This window comes from Dipodomys ordii, unplaced genomic scaffold (assembly GCF_000151885.1).
Source record: "Dipodomys ordii isolate 6190 unplaced genomic scaffold, Dord_2.0 Scaffold63, whole genome shotgun sequence".
Taxonomy (NCBI): Eukaryota; Metazoa; Chordata; class Mammalia; order Rodentia; family Heteromyidae; genus Dipodomys; species Dipodomys ordii.
In genome coordinates this window covers 1,958,132-1,980,126 of record NW_012267279.1, presented here as the reverse complement: position 1 = coordinate 1,980,126, position 21,995 = coordinate 1,958,132, and the positions used below count along the sequence as shown (strand labels likewise).

The window sequence follows — 21,995 nt, the reverse complement described above, 5'->3', positions numbered from 1 at the left end:
TTCAGCTCAAGACTAGCACTATACCACTTGAACTACTGCACCACTTCTGGCTTTTTCTGCTTATGTGCTGCTGAGGAATTGAACCCAGGGCCTCATGCATGCAAGGCAAGCACTCTACCACTGAGCCAACTTCCCTGCCCTATTTATGTTTTTGAAGTAGCTGAGATGGCAGGCCATTGCTCCCAGCCTTTTATTGATTGAGATGGGATTTTAAGAACTTTTTCCCCTCAATGAGCCATGATTCTCCCAATTCTATCTTCCTGAGTAGGATTACAACTATGAGCTACTGTGTTCAGTGAAAGTGATAACCTAAGAGATGAGATGTCATTAGGGAAAAGTACAATAAATTTCATGAATGTTTTAGTTTTTCTATGTTTTTGGAGAAAAAAAAGTGTGGTGCTATGTATTTATAATTAGAGCACTTGGTAGCCATTCAGTGCCACATAGTGAGTTTGAGGCTAGATGGAACTAGATAGTAAGAATCTGTCTCAAAAATAAAAATCAGCAGGATGCTGATGGCTCAGGCTGGGTAATCCTAGGTACTCAGGAGGCTGAGATCTGAGGATCAGGGTTCAGAAGTCAGCCTGGGCAGGAAAGTGTGAGACTCTAATCTGCAATTAACCACCAGAAAACTGGGGATTGTGGCTCAAAGTAGTAGTGTCTAGCCTTGAGCAAAAGAGCTAGGGACAGTGCCCAGGCATCGAGTTCAAGCCCCATGACCGACAAAAGAAATAAAATGAAAGTCAGCCAGGCGCTGACAGCTCACACCTGTAATCCTTTGCTGAGTCAGGAAAGTATGAAACTTATCTCAATTAACTAGCCAAAAATCCAGTGGATAGTAGAGCTGTGGCTTAAATGATAGAGTGCTGTGAGTAAAAGGCTAAAGGGATAGCTCCCAGACCCTGAGTTCAAGTCTTAGTACCATTGCAAAGTAAACAAAAATAATGAGAATGAAAACTGATAGGAGTTGGATGTGTAACTTTATGGTAGAGTGTGCTTTATAGCGTGTTCTAAACCCTGGGTTTAAATCATAACACACCCTTGACAAGTACAACAAAATATTAATACTTAATTGGAGGTGATGAGAGCATGGGTGTAATATTTGTAGGTCTTCATTAATTGCATATTTAGTACTTGTCCAGGAGCTGGAACTCAGAATATGTGCCTGTCCTTGAGTTTGTTTGTTTTTTCTTGCCCAAGGCTAGGGTTCCACCACTTGGGCCATAGCTCTACTTGCAGCTTTTGGGTAGGAAGTCTCACAGACTTTCCTACCTGTTCAGGCTTCAAACTACAATCCTCAGAGCTCAGCCTCCTGAGCAAGCTGGATTACAGGTGTAAACCACCATTTCTCCCTGGCTTGTAGGTCTGATACAGAAATTTTTGTATGTGAAATAATACTTGGGATTTCAAAGTGGAAATAGTGTGATAATAAGGTCTTTTTTAAAACCACAAGAGACTTGATGAGGATGTGTTTACTTCAGCATAAATCTTTATTAGTATTTAGATTTTTTTTTTATCCGTTATGGGGCTTGAACTTAGAACCTGGGAGCTGTCCCTGAGTCTGTGCTTAAGGTTAGTGTTCTACCACTTGAGTCACTTGAGTCACTTCCAGCTTTTTTGATTGGTTAATTAGATATAAAAGTCTCAAGGGACTTTTCTGCCTGGGCTGGCTTCAAAGCATGATCCCCTCAGATCCTGAGATCTCAGCCTCCTAAGTAGCTAGGATTACAGGCTTCAATCACTGGTACCCTCTCAGTTGTTTGGTTTTTTAATATCTGGGCTTGACTTCATACCGCTCACTTTTTTTTGTTGATGTTGTTGGTCGTGGGGCTTGAACTCTGGGCCTGAGTGCTGTCCCTCAGCCCTTCAGCTCAAGGCTAGTGCTCTACCACTTGAGGCATAGCACCATGTCTGGTTTTGTGGTGGTTAATTGGAGAGAAGAGTCTCACAGACTTTCCTGCTTGGGCTTGCTTTGAACAGCCATCCTCAGATCTCAGCCTTCTGAGTAGCTAGGAGTGAGCTGCCAGCACCCAGCCTGTACCACTCACTTTTGAAGACTGCTATATAATAACTTGATTTGCCTTGAACTTGATATATCCTGGTGCAAGAACACAGGCATGAAGCATCAGACCTTTATGTATTTCATTTTTGAGATAGATTATTACTTTGTATGGCCCAGCCTTAAACTTGAGATCTCTATAGCTGTATTTTCAGAGTATCTGGAATTAAAGGTGTGCACCACAAACATATAACCTTGATTTAAAGTGAGGCTTTAATTATAGCTTCATTTTAAATTAACGTAATGATACTTCGTACTTTTTGTGCCTATCCTGGGGCCTGGACATTATATCTGGACTCACTTCATACCACTCACTTTTTTTTTGTTGTTGTTGTTGTTTGTTGTGGGGCTTGAACTCTGGGCTTGGGTGCTGTCCCTGCACTCTTCAGCTCAAGGCAAGCTCTCTACCACTTGAGCCACAGCTTCATGTCTGTCCTTTTGGTGGCTATTTGGAGGGAGATAATAGTCTCATGGACTTTACTGCCTTTGCTGTAATCCTCAATCCTTAGATCTCAGCCTCTTGAGTAGCTAGAAATAAAGGTGTGAGCCACTGGTGCCAGCTGCTTTGTACATTTTTATTAGGTAATTTCTTGTCACTTCTCAAATGTTTTTGAAAGTTGGTAGAATCTTTGTTACAGGATTTGTGCTTTAAGGGCATTACATTTCAGTGAATTTAAAATAATATGTTAATTGAAAATTCTTTTTGTATATTTTAGCAAAGAATGGCTCAAGAAGTACTGACACATTTAAAGGAACATCCAGATGCGTGGACAAGAGTTGACACAATTTTGGAATTCTCACAGAATATGAACACAAAAGTAAGCAAGTGGTGGTTTTAAAATCTGTTATTTCTTTTCTTCCAGTCTTAAACTTTGAGGAAGGTATCTCACTTTTAGTATTAGCATCTGTTATAAAATCATTTTATACTGTTAACTTATTTCAAAATTTAGTCTTAAACATAGATAATTCTTGCACATAGTCCTGAGTTATGAAGTTTTGTAATTGGGACTAGTATGCAAGGTGGCATTTTTTTTGGGTGGGGGGGATTGTTTGCTTTGTTCTTTTTAGAACATGTATCCAGGTCTAAGTAGCATAAATTCTGAATGATATTCAGAGATGAAACATGAAAACAAGAATTATTTTGGGCAAGTAATCAATATAATACAGGCTAGATCCCTCCAATCCCAAGTCATATGGACAGTTTAAAATCCTACTCCCTGGTACCAAGGATTTGAATGAGATAGCACTCAGTTTTTATTTGCAATTTTAAATGTCATAATTCGGGTCCTTTTTTCTTAAGTTTGAACAGAAGGGTTGATCAAAATGTGTTTTGACTGTTTTAGGCTTGATAATTCACACTTCTCTTTAAACTGCCTTTAAGTAATAAAATACCATGGCATTCTGTTTAATACACAAAAGGTTTCCATTTAATATACATTGTGTTAAAACAGAAAGTAGCCATGTTCACATCTGTTTCTGAAATCAGACTGTTAATTTTAAAATATTAATTAGTTTTGACATCTTGTAAATTTTAGGGCAAAAATACAGTCCAGAACTTCCTCAAAGTGCTAACCTTGAGTAACATAGCAGTGTTTGCCTGTTTGCTTGCCTGGTAAATTTTGCTTTTTATACTGACAGACATTACTAATGTTTAAGTTGATTTATCAACAGTATTTTTAAAAACTCAAATTTGTCTTGTGAAAAATGAGATGATTAGAGGAACAGAAAGAAAGCAACAGGTAAAGAATTCTTCAATTTACATAAATTACAAATGATTTGGTGCTAAATTTATGCACTATGACATTTGGCTTTTATGCAGTCATTTTTTTTTCTTTAAAGATGTTAACACTACCTGATATTAATCATAATGTTCCATTATGTTGATTGCTTGTAATAGGAAGAAAAGGGGTGTCTTCCTGTGCAACTGACACAGCTAGGCTTTGACGGCAGGCCTCCACAAGGTCTACCCTTTTGATTCCCTTTAACTGAATTCTGTTCATCAATTGTTTTTGTTTCATGGGAGGTGGGTGGGGAAAGGGGAATTCAATGCATAAAATAAATATTTCTAAGGGCTCAGTAGAAATTTCTGCCATAGGGATCATTTCATGCATTTGTTTTTTTTTTCATGCAGTCTTTGCTGTTATCTGTCCCTCATCCTCATAACTCAGAAGTGGATTACTCAGTTTCTGAGATGTAAAGCAGTTTCGTTTCATAGGATGTATGGATTTGTGGATATTTCTAATGTAGGCATTTTATCATTGGCCTTCAGATTTTTGAGTTTTCCGCCCCTCCCCCCAAAAAAGAATAAAAACTGTTTCAAGTTCAGATTATTTGTGTCAAAGATAGGTTGGGTCATAAGCTATTAATGGTGATACATATTCCTTTGGCCAGAAAGATTTTGTTAAGTGTTCTTCCTCAATGTCCTTGGCAGAAGGATGAAATATAAATTGTGTGTTCAGCAAGTTTATGCTACCTTTTTACTATTGGAGAAAAGACTAGAGGCTTAACCAAGTATTGACTAAACCAGTAAGGAAGAAGTAAATAAGTGAATATAGTTAAGGGAAGGGGAAACTTTCAATTAGGAAATATAAAGGAAAAATTGGTCATACCTATGAGTTATAGAGGGAGAGTTTTGTTTCTTGTGTTTTATAGTTCTTTTAAATTGATTAATTCTTAGCAAGAGGACACATTCTGTGTGGTAAGCAGCGCATTACTTTGATTTGCAAAATATCTTGACAGTCTGATTTTGTGTATGAAAATTGCAGGAAAAGTTTAGGGTAGTTAAGTTTTTAAAACCTAATTTAGAATTTTAGTTAATCAGGAACTTTTTGGCCTGTTTTTGCTTGTTTACATTTTTCTGAGACCTTGGTCTATGGAGAGTTCTGTTCTTAAGAATGAGGAGGATGAAAGTTTCACTGTTTACTGCTGATTATGAAACATTTTGATGGCATTAAATTTATAATTTCAGGATTTTGCTCTGGCCTTGTTCTGTTAGAAGTCTTTAAGGAATGTTCTGCAAATGTAGGATTTGAGTTGATGGCAAAAAAATTCCCGTAAAGTATGAAATATTAAAAATGAAAACAGCAAAATATTGACTGAGCACAATGTAGTTTGGGACAGTCTATATTGTGCTTTGGAAAAAGAGCATTCACATGATCCCTTTGGTTGAAATACTAATGCTCCTATTTTATTGTGTATAATGACTAACCATTTTAAAGATGAACTCTTATTCTCAGCCAAAACTTGCAATCTGTGGTTATTTATATACAAATGGGTTTACCTTTCAGGTATTATAATTGAATCTTCCCTAGTTCTTCCCATGAAATATACCATGAAATTTTTGTCCCTTTTTTTCCTCCTGCCTATCCACACTAATTGGTCATAGTTATAATTTTAGGTAGTAACTCATACTGATAAACATGGTTGACTATTTAGAGTGCATAATCAGCAGGAGGGACAAAATGGCTTGAAAGTGGTATCTTTGCTTTTTTACTTTTTTTACGTTTAGTTAAACTTTTCTATTTAGGAAGGAATACCTGAAAAGTAGACACAGATTGCAACATACATTTGTATATAATTTTGACTGTGCACAAAAGTTTATCTTTAAATTAGTAGAAATAGCATCTATATAAGGGTGGGTTAAATTTAAAATGAATCCATGGGTTGTCTTGCTGCTCCTTAAGTAACACACCAGTGATGCTTATAAACACTTAATGTAGAAACTGTCTGTGGCAGTATTTTAATATTTGGCCAAAGCTTACAGCTCTTAGAGGATGGTAGGAAGCTTAATAGCATCCAAGCTGCTAAATTCTTGGGAGTCTGTTCCTGTTAAAGTATGTGAGCCTATAAGCAGTCATTTATGCTGTGAATTCATATCTGGCTGCTATTTTTCCTTCTGCAGATAAGCCTATTTGGCTGCTAAAGAGCTTTTTATTTGGTTCTTCCTCCTGGTGTGAGCATGTATAAACAGCAGGACGTTACATAGGATAGTAAACAGTAAAATGAGGAAAATGCATGAAATCTGAGTATATGGGTGAATAGATTCTTGTTTATATATGTAATTAAAGTTGATAGCATAATTTTTTTGAAACTTTAGATATAACTGTGTGAATGTCTGTCCATTTGTGAATCCTGAGAATTGACAGTCCTGTGACAATATATTCACATGCTTCTATTCTCCAATTTTCAGTATTATGGACTACAAATTTTGGAAAATGTGATAAAAACAAGGTGGAAGATTCTTCCAAGGAACCAGTGTGAAGGTAGGAGAATATTCAAGAATAACAGTCAAACTTATATTCCTGACATTCTTGTTACAGTTGAATGTAGAAAGGAGAATGTGTTGACTTTATGCTATTTTATTTGTTTTAATGAAGTTATGCTAAACTTGTATATATATATTTTTGTCTGCTACATTAGGAAAAATAAAGTTTATTGGAATTCTTTGCAGTTTCAAATTACTTATGTCATTTTCACTGAAAAGTAGACATAGAAGTCTAAACTTTCTAGTGGGGAACATGGCATTTTCATATTAAGATGAGCTTTCTTCAATTATTAATTGATCTTCTGGAGCTGACTGTCATCTGCTTTCTGGACCACTGTTTACTGTTTTGGAATTTTCAAGACAGTTTTGCTTTGTAGTATTGGCCAGCTAGAGGTTAATGGTACAAAATATTTAAACATGTCATTAATATACAGTATAGTGTAAGCCACTGATTTAAATGTTAGTATAGGAAAAAATAGTGCCCCTCCAAAGAAATGACTGTTGTCTGTTTTCTTAGTTTGTTCACTTGATTGATTGATTGATTGATGCTGGTCCTGGGGCTTAGAACTTTGGGTTTGGACAGTGTCCCTGAGCTCTTTTCACTTAAGGCTAGTGCTTCAGCCCCCCAGCTCCACTTCTATCTTTATTTGTTGTTGTTTTTAGCTTATGGGGCTTGAATTCTCAGGGTCTGGGCGCTGTCCCTGAGCTTTACTGCTCAAGGCTAGTGCTCTACCACTTTGAACCACAGCTCAACTTCTGCTTTTCTGGTTGAAAATTTGGAATAAGAGTATCATGAAGTTTACTGGCAGGCTGGCTTTGCAATCCCACATCTCAATCTCCTGCGTAGCTAGGATTCCCAGTGTGAGTCACTAGTGCCAAGCTTTCATTCTGGTTTTTGAGATGACGTTCTCACTATGTAGCTCGGGCTAGTTTTGAATTATTGATCTTCTGTCTTTGCTCATACACAAATGGGTATTCAGGTATGTGCTACTATAACAAGATGAAAATATTTTACACGTTTCTGGCTTGAGAAATTAGGAACTAGTAGGGGTTCACATTTTGGTACTTCATTCCTATTTATTTATTTATTTGGTGCCAGTTCTGTGACTTGAATGTAGGGTTCTGGGCACTGTCCCTGAACTTCTTTGCTCATGTCTTGTGCTTTCCCACAGCTCTAATAACGACTTTTTCTCTTTTCCTCTTTTGGGAGTACTTTTTTGGGGATAAGAGTCTCATGAACTTTCCTGCCTGGTCTCACTTTGAACCATGATCCTCAAATCTTAGCCTCCTAAATTGTTAGGATTATAGGCATGAGCCACCATCATCTGGCTCTTTAAATTTTGGAAGATAGTCATTCCTGTTTCTTTTTTTTTTGGCCAGTCCTGGGACTTGAACTTAAAGCCTGAACACTGTCTCTGAGCTTCTTTTTCTTGCTCAAAGGCTAGCACTCTACCACTTGACACACTGCCACTTCTGGCTTTTTCTGTTGATGTGGTACTAAGGAATCAATTCAGGATTGCATGCAAGCTAGGCAAGCATTCTACCACTAAGCCATCCCCTCATTCCTGTTTTTTGTTTTTGTTTTCTTTTTTGTCAGTAGTGGGGCTTGAGCTCTGGGCCTGGGCACTATTCCTCAGCTATTCAGCTCAAGGTGAGTGCTCTACCACTTAAGCCACAGAGCCACTTCCCGTTTTCTGATAGTTTATTGGAGTTTAAGAGTCTCACAGACTTTCCTGCCCAGGCTGGCTTCAAACCATGATCCTCAGATCTCAGCCTCCTGAGCAGCTAGGATTATAGGCTTGAGCCTCTAGCTCCTGTCTTTAATGCTTTTTTTTTTTTTTGCAGTCATAGGGCTTGAACTCAGGGCTTGGGCTTTGTCCCTGCGCTCTTCAGCTCAAGGCGAGCGCTACAGCTTGAGTCACAACGCCACTTCCAGTTTTCTAGTGGTTTATTGGAGATAAGAGTCTCACAGACTTTCCTGCCTGGGCTGGCTTTGAACCTCAATCCTCAGATCTCAGCCTCCTGAGTAGCTAGGATTGTAGGCATGAGCCACCGGCACCCACCTAATGCTATTTTTTTATTTCCTAGATTTAAACTTCAGCCATGAAACACTACACCAAAGTATTTAGTTTTCATGTAGGTGATTGAAACAAGGGACTTGGTTATGGTAAAAAGCACATGATTACCACTCAGATAGATCAATAGGTCTATGACCAATAGGTCATTTGTTTTTAAATATATGAATCTCTGCTACTTTTCACATAAGATTACATTTGGTTAAATATATACATTTTCTAAGCCTCTAAGTCTCCCTCAGCTCCTTGTATTGGAACTTAAGCTCAGGAATTAGACACTGTTTCTTCCCTTTGTGATTCAAATCTGGTGCTCTGCCACTTGAGTCAGTTTCACCTTTTTAGCAGTTCACTGGAGATAAGCGGCAGCTTCTTGAGCAGCTAAGATTACAGGTATGAGCCACCAGCACTCAGGCTCTTTTTTTGTAACCTAATCTGGTATAGAAAGCTCAGGATCCTCCTACATCAGCTTTTTCTCTGGAATTACAGCTGTCATGTTACCATGCCTGGGTTTGAATTTTCTTTTTCTTTTTTTGGGGGGGTGGGAGTGGGGGTCAGTCCTGGGACTTGAACTCAGGGCCTGGGCACTGTCCCTGAGGTCTTTTGCTCAAAGCTAGTGCTCTACCGCTTTGAGCCACATCACCACTTCCAGGTTTCTGGTGGGTAATTAGAGATATGAGACTCAAGGAAGTCCTGGCCAGGCTGGCTTTGGACCTCTATCCTCAGATCTCAGTCTCCTGAGTAGCTAGGATTACAGGTGTGAGCCACCAGCAGCTCCCAGCCTCTAGTACCTGTTTTCTGTCCCATTTTTCTGTATCTATCATAAATTTAGTTACCTTTTGATCTACTGAAGGAAAAAAAATATATTCAGAACTCTGAATGATAGGAAGAAGAAAAAATCAAGAATTAAATACTTTCTGTTTTGGGGGTTTCTTCTTCTCTGGTATTACTATGGTTTGAAGGTTTTAACTTGAATTTGCTTGGCTTCCTTGCTCAGTTGGTGCTCTTGAGCCATCCCTCCTGTTAGACTTTTTTGTTCATCTTGTGGTGGTTTCTGCCCTTTGCACTGTCATCTTCAGGATCTCAGCCTTTTAAAAGCTGTCAGCAGTTTAAACCATAGATGTGAGCCTCTAATATCCAGTTTGTAAAGAATTCTTTTTAAAAAATTTTTTTTCATTTATTTTTATTGTGAAAATACTGTATAGAGGGGTTACAATTACATGGGCAAGATAATGAGTACATCTCTTATCAAGCATTGTAGCCTCCTCCTTTGTTTCCGGAATCCCTTCCCAGTGTAAGGAATTCTTAAGCATATTGTTTGGTGATTGATATTTCCAAAAGAACAACAAAGCGGAGCTCATCTGTTTTGTTTAAAAAGACCAATTGTAGGGTTAGGAAGTTGGCTCAGTGGTAGAGTGCTTCCCTCCCATGCATGAGGTCCTGGGTTCGATTGCTCAGCATCACATAAGCAGAAAAAGATGTAAGTGGCACTGTGGCTCAAGTAGTAGGGTGCTAGCCTTGAGCTGAATTGCTGGGGGACAGTGCCCAGGCCCAGAGTTCAGTCCCCATGACTGACAAACAATAAAATAAAAATAAATAAAAGACCAATTGTGTCCCAAAAGAACATGTATTTTTGAAGTCCTGAACAATTTCTTGAATTTAGTGCTAGGAGAATTTGCAAATCAGATGTTAGGTGGATTTTTTTTGGGGGGGGGAGGGGGGTCTGGTCCTGGGGCCTGAACTCTGGGCCTGGGTGCTGTCCCTCAGCTCTTCAGCTCAAGGCTAGCGCTCTACCAGTTGAGCCATAGCGCTTCTGGTTTTTGTCTTTTTGCTTATGTGGTGCTGAGGAATCGAACCCAGGGCCTCATGCATGCAAGGCAAGTACTCTACCACTGAGCCACCTTTCCAGCCCCTGGGATTTTTTTTGGGGGGGGGAGCAGTATTGGGGTTAAACACAAACCTTAGCTCTTTATCTAGCTATATTCTTAGCCCATCAGTGTCTCTAGGAAAATACCTAATTTCACTGAGTGCCACAGGCTTGAAATGAAATCTTTTCAGCTCTTCAGTAGAGGGTATGTTCTTTTGTGGCCAGTGGTTTCCCTTTGTGGTTTATTATTGGTTTGTTTCTCTTTTATCACTAGTCTTGTTAGGGTTAATCTGCTTTGTAGGAGCCATAGTATAGATAGCTCCTTAACCTCTATTTCTTGGCCAAAAAGTTTTTAGAAGACAAATTTGAATAAGCTGATCCTGATGGTACATGCTTATATTCCTCATCAGGAGGCTGAGGGATTCTGAGAATCTGGCCAATACAACAAAAGAAAAAATGCCTCCCTGCCTGCCTGCCGGCCTGCCTGCCTGCCTGCCTGCCTGCCTGCCTGCCTGCCTGCCTGCCTGCCTGCCTGCCTGCCTGCCTGCCTGCCTCCCTCTCTCCCTCTCTCCCTCCCTTCCTTCCTTCTTTTCTTCCCTTCCTTTTCTTTTCCTTCCTTTACTTTCTGTCTTTTTTCTTTCTTTCCCAGGGCCTGGGTACTGTCCCTGAGCCTCTTTGTGCTCAAACCTATCACTCTACCACTTGAGCCACAGTGCCACTTCCAGACTTTTCTGGGTAGTTTATTTGAGATAAGAGTCTCACAGGGACTCTTCTGTCATGTCTGGCCTTTAACTGTGATCCTCAGATCTCAGCCTCCTGAGTAGCTATGATTACAGTTATGAGCCACCAGTGGCCAGCTGTTTTGTGTTTGTTATTAGGGCTTGAACTCAGGACCTCATGTTCCTGCTCAGCTTTTTTGCTCATAGCTGATATTCTACCACTTACACATTTCTGCTTCTGGTCTTTTGTTAATTGGAGAAAAGTTTGAGAAGGTATTTTACTTACTTTGTGCCAATGCTGGGCTTGATCTCAGAGCCTGCATATACTGTCCCTTAGCTTTTTTCACTCAAATCTGGCAGTCTACCACTTGAATAACTTCACATCAGCATTTTGCTACTTAATCAAACAATTTCTCAGACTTTCCTACCTGGGCAGGCTTTGAACCACAGTCCTCAGGTCTCAGCCTCCTGAGTAGCTAGGATTGCAGATGTAAGCCTGGACCAATGAGTGTCTAGCTTCACAAGATAGTTTAATAATAACAAAAGAGAAAGAAAAGGCCGGGTGGCTCACACCTGTAATCAATCCTAGCTACTCAGGAGGCTGAGATCTGAGGATCATGGTTCAAAGCCATCCAGAGCAGGGAAGTCTGTGAGACTTTTATCTCCAATAAATCACCTGGAAGCCGGAAGTGACACTGTGGTTCAAATGGTAGAGTGGAAACCTTGAGTGGGAGAGTTGAGGGACAGCGCCGAGGCCCAGAGTTCAGGCCCCACGACAGACAAAAAAAAGGGAGAGAAATAAAAATACACTGATAATACAAAGAATTTATATTATATAAAGTGTACTAAATTGCTGTGGTTCTCATTCTGCTTTGACTAGGAAAAGGTTTTAAACATGGCCAGGACATGCCTATAATTCTAGGAACTCAGGAGGTTAAAATCTAGAGAATCAAGATTTGAGACCTGCATGGTCCAAGAGGATCCATCTCCCAAAGAACCAAAAAGCAGAGCTGGAGGCATGATTTAAGTGACGAGAGTCTGCTGAGCAAGCGAGTGCAAGGCCTTGAGTTCAAGCCCCAGTTCTGCCTAAAACAAATACAGCTTGAGAGGTACTTGCTTTTGAGTTCAGATCGTTGTGCTTGTTAGGCAGATGCTCTACAACTTGAGCCATGCTCCCAGTTCTTTTAGCCTTTGTTGTTTTTTGAATAAGGTCCCTAATCTTGGCCTGGATCATGATCTATACATTATACTTCTCCATATAACTTTATTTTTTATTTTTATTTATTTATTTATTTTGTTGGTCGTGGGGCTCCAACTCTGGGCCTGGGCGCTGTCCCTCAGCTCTTCAGCTCAAGGAGAGCGCTCTACCACTTGAGCTACAGCGCCACTTCCGGTTTTCTGGTGGTTTATTGGAGATAGGAGTCTCATGGTCTCTCCTGCCCGGGCTGGCTTTGAACCGCGATCCTCAGATCTCAGCCTCCTGAGTAGCTAGGATTACAGGCGTGAGCCACGAGCGCCCGGCAACTTTATTTTTAAAATAGGGTCTTGTATTTTTTCCTGGGGTAGGCCTCAGACCTATGTCATCCTCCCTGCTGGGATTAAGGTGTGTGCTACCATGTCTGGTCTTGATTTGTGTGTATGTGTTGTGTTGTGTTCTTTTTTTTTTTTTTTTGGTCTGTTGTGGGACCTGGGCGCTTTCCTCAGCTCTTCAGCTCAAGGTGAGCGCTCTACCACTTGAGCCACAGCACTACTTCCAGCTTTTTCTGCTTATGTGATGCTGAGGAATCAAACCCAGGGCCTCATGCATGCAAGGCAAGCACTCTACCACTGAGCCACTTTCCTAACCTCCCCCTCCCTTTTGTTTTTGCATTCCCTTTTTTTTTTTGGGTCCGGTCGTGGGGCCTGAACTCTGGGCCTGGGCGCTGTCCCTCAGCTCTTCAGCTCAAGGCTAGTGCTCTACCACTTGAGCTACAGCACCACTTCCGGCATTTTTCTTTTTGCTTATGTGGTGCTGAGGAATCGAACCCAGGCCCTCATGCATGTAAGGTAAACACTCTACCACTGAGCTACCTTCCCAGCCCCTTCACACTTTTTTTCTCATACTCAAAACCAGAAATTTCATAAAATTAAAAATCAGGAAATCTCTCCCTCGCTCCCTTCTTTCCTTCTCACTCTCTCCCTACCTTTCTCCCTACCTTTCTCCCTCCTTCCCTCCCTCCCTCCCTCCCTCCCTCCCTCCCTCCTTCCTTCCTCCTTCCTCTTCCTTAATGATTGAGTGTTGAACATCCTTTCACATCAACCCTATAGAGGAATGTGGTGTTTTATTTTTTCCTTCGAAGTACTGTTCAAATATATTGTACTTTTATAGCTCGTTTAATGTGGGTATTGGTGCTTTCCCTTAGCTTAAAGCTGGCATGTACCACTTGAGCCACAACTCCCACTTCTGGCTGAGAGTGAGTGAGAGAGAGAGAGAGTGTGAGTGAGTGTGTTTTGGAGATTTTTTGCTCAAGACTTGCTTTATTTTAGTCTTTTTGGTAGTGGTTAATTGGAGATAAGAATCCCACAGCCAGGCGCTGGTGGCTCATGCCTGTAATCCTAGCTACTCAAGAGGCTGAGATCTGAAGATCGGTTCAAAGCCAGCCCAGGCAGGAAAGTCCCTGAGACTCTCCAATAAACCACTAGAAAACCAGAAGTGGCGCTGTGGCTCAAGTGGTAGAGTGCTCGCCTTGAGCTGAAGAGTGCAGGCCCAAGCCGAGTTCAAGACCCACGACCGATCAAAAAAAAAAAGAAAGAGTCTCACAGACATGCTAACTTCAAACCTTGATCCTCAGACCTCAACCTCCTGAGTAGCTAGGATCATAGGTATGCTTGAGCCAGGTGTGTTGAGCTTTATGAAGAGTAGTCCCTAACAGGAGTTTAGAATTATCTGTCCCATTTGGCGGTTACAACAACGATTCCATTTAGTGAAGAGTTGGAATGATATTTTGATTTTCCTTGGATGTGTAAGGAAAGCAAGCAGATAAAACTGTCTTAGTTGGGCTGGGAAAGTGTCTCAGTGGTAGAGCGCTTGCCTTGCATGCATGAGGCCCTGGGTTCAATTCCTCAGTACCACATAGGCAAACAGAAAAAAGCCAGACAGAAGTGGCGCTGTGGCTCAAGTGGTAGAGTGCTAGCCTTGAGCTGAAGAGCTGAGGGACAGCGCCCAGGCTCAGAGTTCAGGCCCCATGATCGGACCCTCCCCCCCCCAAAAAAAAATGTTTTAAGGCTGTTTTCTGTGGTAGATGAGATTAGATACTGTCAAGGTAGAATTGGAACTCACAACTTCATTGTTAATAATTTGTCCCAGAATAAATTTTTTTTTCTGAAGCAGTTCTTAGTTTAGTTGAAAACTTAATCACAGTGTATATCACTGAATTGTTAAGATGCTGATAATGTAACCTGATGCCTTGAGTTGGACCTTTTCCTTTCAGAGAAATTTGGAACCTAATATACTTTTAATTATTTAGTGAATATACTTTTATTTAATGAATCCTTTTTATAAATAACAAGTTTCAATACTGTGTGTTTTTATCCTGTCTTCATATATCTAGTATCTACAAAGCATTCCTGAGGGATGATTATTTTTCATTTATTTATTTTGTCCGTTGTGGGGCATGAACTCTGGGCTTGGGCGCTATCCCTCAGCTCTTCAGCTCAAAGCTAGCACTGTACAGCTTGAGCCACAGTGCCACTTCCGGTTTTCTAGTGGTTTATTGGAGATAAGAGTCTCAAGGACTTTCCTGCCCTTTCCTGCCCAGGCTGGCTTTGAACATCGATCCGCAGATCTCAGCCTCCTTAGTAGCTAGGATTATAGGCATGAGCCATCCCCATCCGGCCCTGAGGGATGATTATTAATTGCTTTGTAATCTGTGTGTATTGGCATAAGCTTTAATTGCTTTGCCTGGCTAAGAGTTGAAGATACATATATAGTATATATAATTCAACTTTTTTTTTTGGTCAGTTGTGGAGCTTGAACTCTGGGCCTGGATACTACCCCTCAGGTCTTCAGCTCAAGGCTAGCCCTCTACCACTTGAGCCACAGTGCCACTTCAGGTTTTCTGGTGGTTAGAGATAAGAGTCTCTTGCCTGGGCTGGCTTTGAACCTTGATCCTCAGATCAGCCTCATGAGTAGCTAGGATTACAGGTGTGAGCCACTAATGCCCAACTTCTGGATGCTGTCTTTAAGCTCTTTTTGGTCAAGGCTAGTACTCTGCCACTTTGAACCACAGCTCCACTTCTGGTTTCTAGCTCTCCATGAGGTTGTTTTTTTTTTTTTTTATCTCTAGTTAACCACTCAAAAAAGTCAGAAGTGTAGCTCAAGTGGTCAAGTACTGGCCTTGAGCAAGAAAAAGCTCAAGGACAGTACCTAGGTCCAGAGTTCAAGCGCTAGGGTGGCATCATAAAAAAAAAATTCAGAGGAACATTTCCTCCTTTTTAGACCCATCTTTTATGAAAAACTTTTAAAAACTATTTGAAAATGCTGAAAACAGGAGTTACAGTTACATAAATCAGGTAAAGAGTTCATTTCCTTTTGGACACTGCCATCCCATCCCTCACTCTCTTCCCAGTTTTTCCCTCCCATCCTACCCACAAGTTGTATAGTTTTCAACATATTATCCAGTAACATTGCTGCTTCTGTTTACCCTTTGTCCCTCCTTTACACTTTGTCCCTCCCTTACACTCCCAAAGACATAGAAACAAACTAGACAAAAAGAGCTTTAATGATAGTAATTTATGAAGCTGGGTTACCTGGCACTAATGGCTCCACGCTTTGTAATCCTAGCTACTCAGTAGGTGGCTGAGATCTGAAGATGAGGTTCGAAGCTTTCCAGAGCAGGAAAGTCTGTGAGACCCTTACCTCTGTCAAGTAAATTCACAGAAGTGGAGGTGAGACTCAGGTGATAGCCTTGAATGGAAAAGCCAAGCAATAGCATGAGGCACACTGAGGTTAGGCCACAGGATCGGCACCAAAATAAGAAGATGAGGGGGGAAAAAAAAACAAACAACAACAAAAAAAAACAGGGACAGAGAAGTTAATGGAATCCAGAACTGTTTGCCAATGTTTATAATTTTAGCATTGGGAAACTTGGGGGTTGTCCTCAACTACATACTAAGATTGTTCAAATAATGAACCAAAGAAAGTTTTAAAGTAAACATACTAAATTAATTTGCCTTTTGGGCAAGGTTTGTAATGAAATGTATGTTTTTGCACATGCTAAGCCAAACAATGTATTACTGAATAGCATGGCTGACCCTAATTATTTTAGTAATTGATATGCTTTTTCCCAGGTCCTGAAGACCTATTAGCATGTTTCAAAATGATTTTATGGGTTTTTTTTAATGCATTATGTACATTAAAAAAAATACACTTTTGGGCTGAGAAGGTGGCTCAGTGGTAGAGTGCTTGCCTTGCATGCATGAAGCCTTGGGTTGTATTCCTTAGCACTACATAAGCAGAAAAAAACCGGAAATGGCACTGTATCTCAAGTGGTAGGGCACTAGCCTTGAGCTGAAGAGCTGAGAGAAGACAGCGCCCAGGCCCAGAGTTCAAGCCCCAGGACTGGAAGAAAAAAAATACACTCTTGGTTTTTATTACAAAGTATTTCTGAAAAATCATAATGAAGTTGGAAAATAAGGCTATACAAAATTCCTCTATAGTGGAAAAATAATGCCAATACTGCATAGTTAGCAGTAAAAAATTTTTTTCTTTAAGATGGAACAGCTAAAATACTGGTTACAAAATTTTACTCAAAGTATATTGTTGAGTTCTCTCCACAAGCAAGTTCATGTACTTCTGTAAAGGAAATAAATTATCTGGTAATTCGTATAGCATAGCTTTGGTTATCATGAATAAGTTATTTTGATATTTGTTATGACATTATGTACAATTTTTTTAATAGGAATAAAAAAATATGTTGTTGGCCTCATTATCAAGACATCTTCTGACCCAACTTGTGTAGAGGTAAGAATTAATGAGTTTTTTTTTTTCTTTTTAGATTGCCTGGTCATTTAGGTTTTGTAAGTACTTTTATTAATCATAAAGATAAATAATGAGATTTGAAGTCAGGGCCCAGCCACTGTCCCTGAGTGCTTTTGCTCAAGGGTAGTACTCTACTTTGAGCCACAGTGCCACTTCTGGTTTTTGAGTGGTTAGAGATAAAGAGTTTCACATGGACTTTTCTGCCCTGACCAGCTTCAAACTATGATCCTCTTGAGTAGCTAGGATTACATGTGTGAGCCACTGGCACCTGGCTCAAAGATGTACTTTTATTTTTTTTTATTTATTTATTTTTTTATCAGTATGGGGCCTGAACTCTGGGCCTGGGCACTGTCCCTCAGCTCATCAGCTCAAGGCTAGCGCTCTACCACTTGAGCCACAGCACCACTTCCAGCTTTTTTTCTTTTTGCTTATGTGGTGCTGAGGAATTGAACCCAGGGCCTCAGGCATGAAAGGCAAGCGCTCTGCCACTGAGCCACCTTCCCAGCCCAAAGATATACTTTTATAGTGGTATTCCACTCACTGTTTCTCAGGCAACTCTACTTTAGGCTATCATTTAATCCAATTTTTTTTCTCCTTAGAAAGAAAAGGTGTATATCGGGAAATTAAATATGATTCTTGTCCAGGTAAGCCTTTTAACTTCCTCATAAGAATTATTGAATGTTTCTATAATGTTTAATATTTGAACACAGTCTTTAAACCTACTTTATCAAATAAAGTAGACTATTAAGTTGTAGAAGTAGTAAGAGTAGTTAGTTTAATAACAACTGTAATAGTGATCATCTAGTCTTAGTATTGGGTAGGAATAGTCAAGTATTATAAACCTATCAATATGGTATTAATGTGAATTGTCAAGTTTTTGTGAGGCTTTGGATTCTTCTTGACTCTTTTCCTCATAGGCATTTTTCCTTGTTACCTCTTTCAATCTTAATTTACATATTTGCCTTGACTTTTTTGTATCATTCTAATTGATCTCTATACTGTCTTTTAACATTCTGTGCAGTCTAAAATTTAAATTTTTATATTGATTAGTTCCCTGTAGTATGTGACACAAGTTTTTGTTTTCCCCAAAGAATATAGCTGCAAATAGAGTACAATTTACAAATTTAGTGTGGTCCATTAGGTTTTTAGTAAGCAGATGGTTTTTCAATCCTACTTTTACTCAAGACAGGGACAAAGTCCAGTTCAAGCCCCAGAACTAGCAATAATTAGTTAAACATTTAAAAAGGGCAATTGCTGGCCACCAGTGGTTCATGCCCATAATATTACCTACCGAAGAGGCTGAGAACTGAAGATCTCAGTTTGACGTCAGTGTAGGCAGGAAAGGCCGAGTCTCATTCTCCAATTAACCACCAAAAAGCCAGAAGTAGAGCTGTGGTTCAAGTGGTGGAGTGCTTCTCTTGATTTAAAAAGCTCAAAGACAGTGTCAGGCCCTGAATTCAAGCTCCAGGACCAGCGTGCATGTGAGCACACGCGCACGCACGCACACACACACACACACACACACACACACCAAAAGAAAAGAAAAAAACAGAGGTATGGATCAAACTGTAGAATACCCATTGTGAGACAGAAGCATAATTCAGGCACACAAAAAATATATATGACTATTTTTATTCTGTTTTCTACCTAGTATATGATATAGATAGGCATTTAATAAACGAAAATAGAAAGTAGTTAATGTTTAGTCCTGTGTTTCAGTATCGTGCAATTTCTTTTGAGGCTTCTTTTTTTAACTGCTTTTGAGAAGGGAAATTAATACTTCATGTCTTATTTTAGATACTTAAACAAGAATGGCCTAAGCATTGGCCAACTTTTATCAGTGACATTGTTGGAGCAAGTAGGACCAGCGAAAGTCTTTGTCAAAATAATATGGTGATTCTCAAACTCTTGAGCGAAGAAGTATTTGATTTTTCTAGTGGACAGATAACTCAAGTGAAAGCAAAGCATTTAAAAGACAGGCAAGTAATAATTGTGTTTTAAAATTTCAAAACATAAACTTTTAGGTTATTTCAAGTAATTTGGAAGTGAATTATAAATATTTAGTGAACTGTATTCAGCAGTGTTTTCAATTACAAGTTGAAAAATAGTTCTAAAGTAGTCCAAATGTAAATGACAGATATAAAAGTATGTGTAATGTTAAGATCTCATAAAATGATTTGTGTGTAATGGTCATCTTGTTTGTAATTCCCTGAATCTTGATAGTTCCCGTATATAGTATGGATGTGCCAGACTTTGTCTTAAGTAGTAAGTAATCTACATGCGTTGTAGGTATATTACTTGTTGCAGTCATTAAGAACACCACAACCTTTTTTATCTGTAATTTATTTAAGGCTGGGAATATGGCTTAGTGGTAGAATGTTTGCCTACCTTTTTCTTAATGCTTTTTTATTGTAAAAATACTGTACAGAGGGGTTACAGTTACATGAGTAAGGTAATGAATACATTTCCTATTGAGCATTGTTACCTCTGTTTTTCCCCTATCATCCCTTCCCTCTCCACCTCCCCACCTCCCCCTTCTCTCTCCCCCTCCCCCAGCTTTTTTTTTTAAGGTGGGAATACAATAAGACATTTTGAAAGAGATAATACAATTTTCTGTTTTATTATTTGTTGTTAATTTTACTGTGTGTAAGTTGCTATAACTAGAATGAGAAAGTGCATGTGTATGTGGTGTATGTGATAAAAATTTATAGGGTTCAGAATATTCATGGTTTTATGCTTATCCTCTGCAGATAAGGGAGGGGTACACATGTAACTTTAAATACCATTTAATAATTTAATACAGTTTTGGGGAAGGCTTTTTTTTTTTGATGTCTTAAAGGGACAACCTTGATTTAAATTATTGAAACAATAGCACTGTTAGGAAACATATTTTCTTCACATATCTGTTAAGATATGAAATGTAGGGTCTTGATAGGTAAACCTTTAAACAGCAAATGTAGCTGATGGTTGTTGAGTATACCTATATAATTCTAATCTCAAGAAATGGTAATAGAAAGTGTTTATAATTTGATTTTGGAGTTTTCTATTTTTGAGACAGTCTTGCTGTATACCATGCTAACCTAGATCTTTCTTAGTAATTCAGGTTGGCCTCAAACTCAGGATCCTCTTTCCTCAGCCTCCTCAGTACATATACTACCACATGCATATACTACCACACCTGATGCTTAATTGTAATTTTTAATGGCTTGTAGACTTTTAATTATGCCTTACATGTGTTCTTTTAGAAATCACCTCATTGACCAGATTGCCAAGGTTTTTTACTGGGCTTTTTGTTGTTTGGTATTGGGGGAGGGGTGTCGTTCGTTTTGATTTTGAGAAAATCTTCCCATGTAGTCCAAGCTATCTTTGAACTCCACCTCAAGTGCTAGGATCATAGATGTATGTACCATTGAGCTCAGCATTTATTATTTTTATTGAATTGTACATAATTAGGGTGTTTTTCTATCTTCTCATCCTGACGTGTTTTTGTTGTTTTTTTAGCATGTGCAATGAATTCTCACAAATATTTCAACTTTGTCAGTTTGTAATGGTAAGTTCTTTAAATTTCACTTTTATGATTATTAACTATTGGCCAGGCTTTGGTGGCTCATGCCTGCAATCTTAGGTTCTAATGAAACTGAGATCTGAGGGTAATGGCTCAAAGGTAGCCCAAGCAGGAAAGTCCATGAAACTTAAATACAGTTAGATTCTACTGCCAAAATGCTGGAAGAAGAGGTGTGACTCAAACTGTGGAGCACTGCCCTTAAGCATAAAATGCTTAGTAGCAGATGCACCCATGCCCTGACTTAAAGACTCAGGACTGGCACCCCCCCCCCCACACACACACACTCAAGGAGAAATTAATGGAAAGTAATTATTAACATGTTTTTGTTACCAGGAAAATTCTCAAAATGCTCCACTTGTACATGCAACCTTGGAAACACTGTTGAGATTTCTGAACTGGATTCCACTGGGATATATTTTTGAGACCAAGTTAATCAGCACATTAATTTATAAGGTAAAATGGATTTATTAAAGTTTTTTTTTGTCACTAGAGTAATAATATCCTTTTGTCTTAGAAACTGTTTGCTTTCATTCAGAATGGTAATTTGAAGAAACTGCTCAAAAAGACTTTTCCAGCGTTGCAGCTAGTAATTGTTAGTCATGAGCCTCAAAATCCTGAGGCATGGTAGCACCTACCTGTAATACCATCACTGAGGAGGCAGAGAAGCTGTGATTTTTGAGGCCAGTCTGAGCTGTATAGTTAGTCCAGTGCCAGCTTGAGCTACTCAGTAGCACCCTGTCTCAAAATTCAGAGTAGGAAAGCCAAAGCACTTGCTCAGCCTAGGCAAAGCAAAAAGAAAAGCAGAAAACAAACACAAAACCTATTACTCCATTATGGAATTGTGTTACTGTTTCTCATTGAATAAATATTATTATCAGTTGTATTATCTTGAAAGATGTAATGAATAAGGTACTTATTGAACAACATAAAAAGTGAGTTTTGTAACTTTTTAATACTTTGTGGTTCAAGGTATGTTCACTTACTTATAAAGTCATTTTGTTGTTTTGGGTTTTGTTGTTTTTTGAGGTCCTTGATATTCTAGGTTGATCCTATCTCAGCCTCCTTGTTTAGGATAACAGGTGGCATCACTTCCTCCTCTCCTTCCCCACCCCATCTCTCATTCATCATGCTGTTACTGGAACTTGAACCTAGACCTTATCCTCTTACTTGGTTATCACAGCTGGTGTTCTGCTTGAGCCAGGCCTCATGTTCTACTTCTCATTTTTTTTATTTGTTGTTTTAGAGGCGATATGCAGTGGGGGTTATCTTGACATGTCAGGTGATAAGTACATTTCTTTCTTTTTGCTTGGTATCATCTGTTCCCTCATTCTCTTATTCCCTCCCTCCTATCTCCTCCCATGAGTTACTTGGTTAGCTTTCATCAATGTCCAGTGCAGTCAATGGTCCCCACTGCTGCACATTTTCACCTG

The 21,995-nt window shown here is 39.3% G+C and overlaps 1 protein-coding gene across 1 annotated transcript in view; it reads left to right on the top strand.

Moving 5' to 3' along the window:
• The window catches only part of Xpo1 (exportin 1), a 53,033-nt gene that overhangs the window by 12,424 nt on the left and 18,614 nt on the right, over positions 1 to 21,995 (top strand). The window contains exons 3-9 of the mRNA XM_013022510.1: positions 2,776 to 2,877; positions 6,249 to 6,321; positions 16,921 to 16,982; positions 17,600 to 17,644; positions 18,798 to 18,979; positions 20,502 to 20,550; positions 20,899 to 21,018. Of these exons, the coding sequence (XP_012877964.1) occupies positions 2,776 to 2,877; positions 6,249 to 6,321; positions 16,921 to 16,982; positions 17,600 to 17,644; positions 18,798 to 18,979; positions 20,502 to 20,550; positions 20,899 to 21,018 (633 nt within the window). The remainder of the gene's footprint in view (positions 1 to 2,775; positions 2,878 to 6,248; positions 6,322 to 16,920; positions 16,983 to 17,599; positions 17,645 to 18,797; positions 18,980 to 20,501; positions 20,551 to 20,898; positions 21,019 to 21,995) is intronic.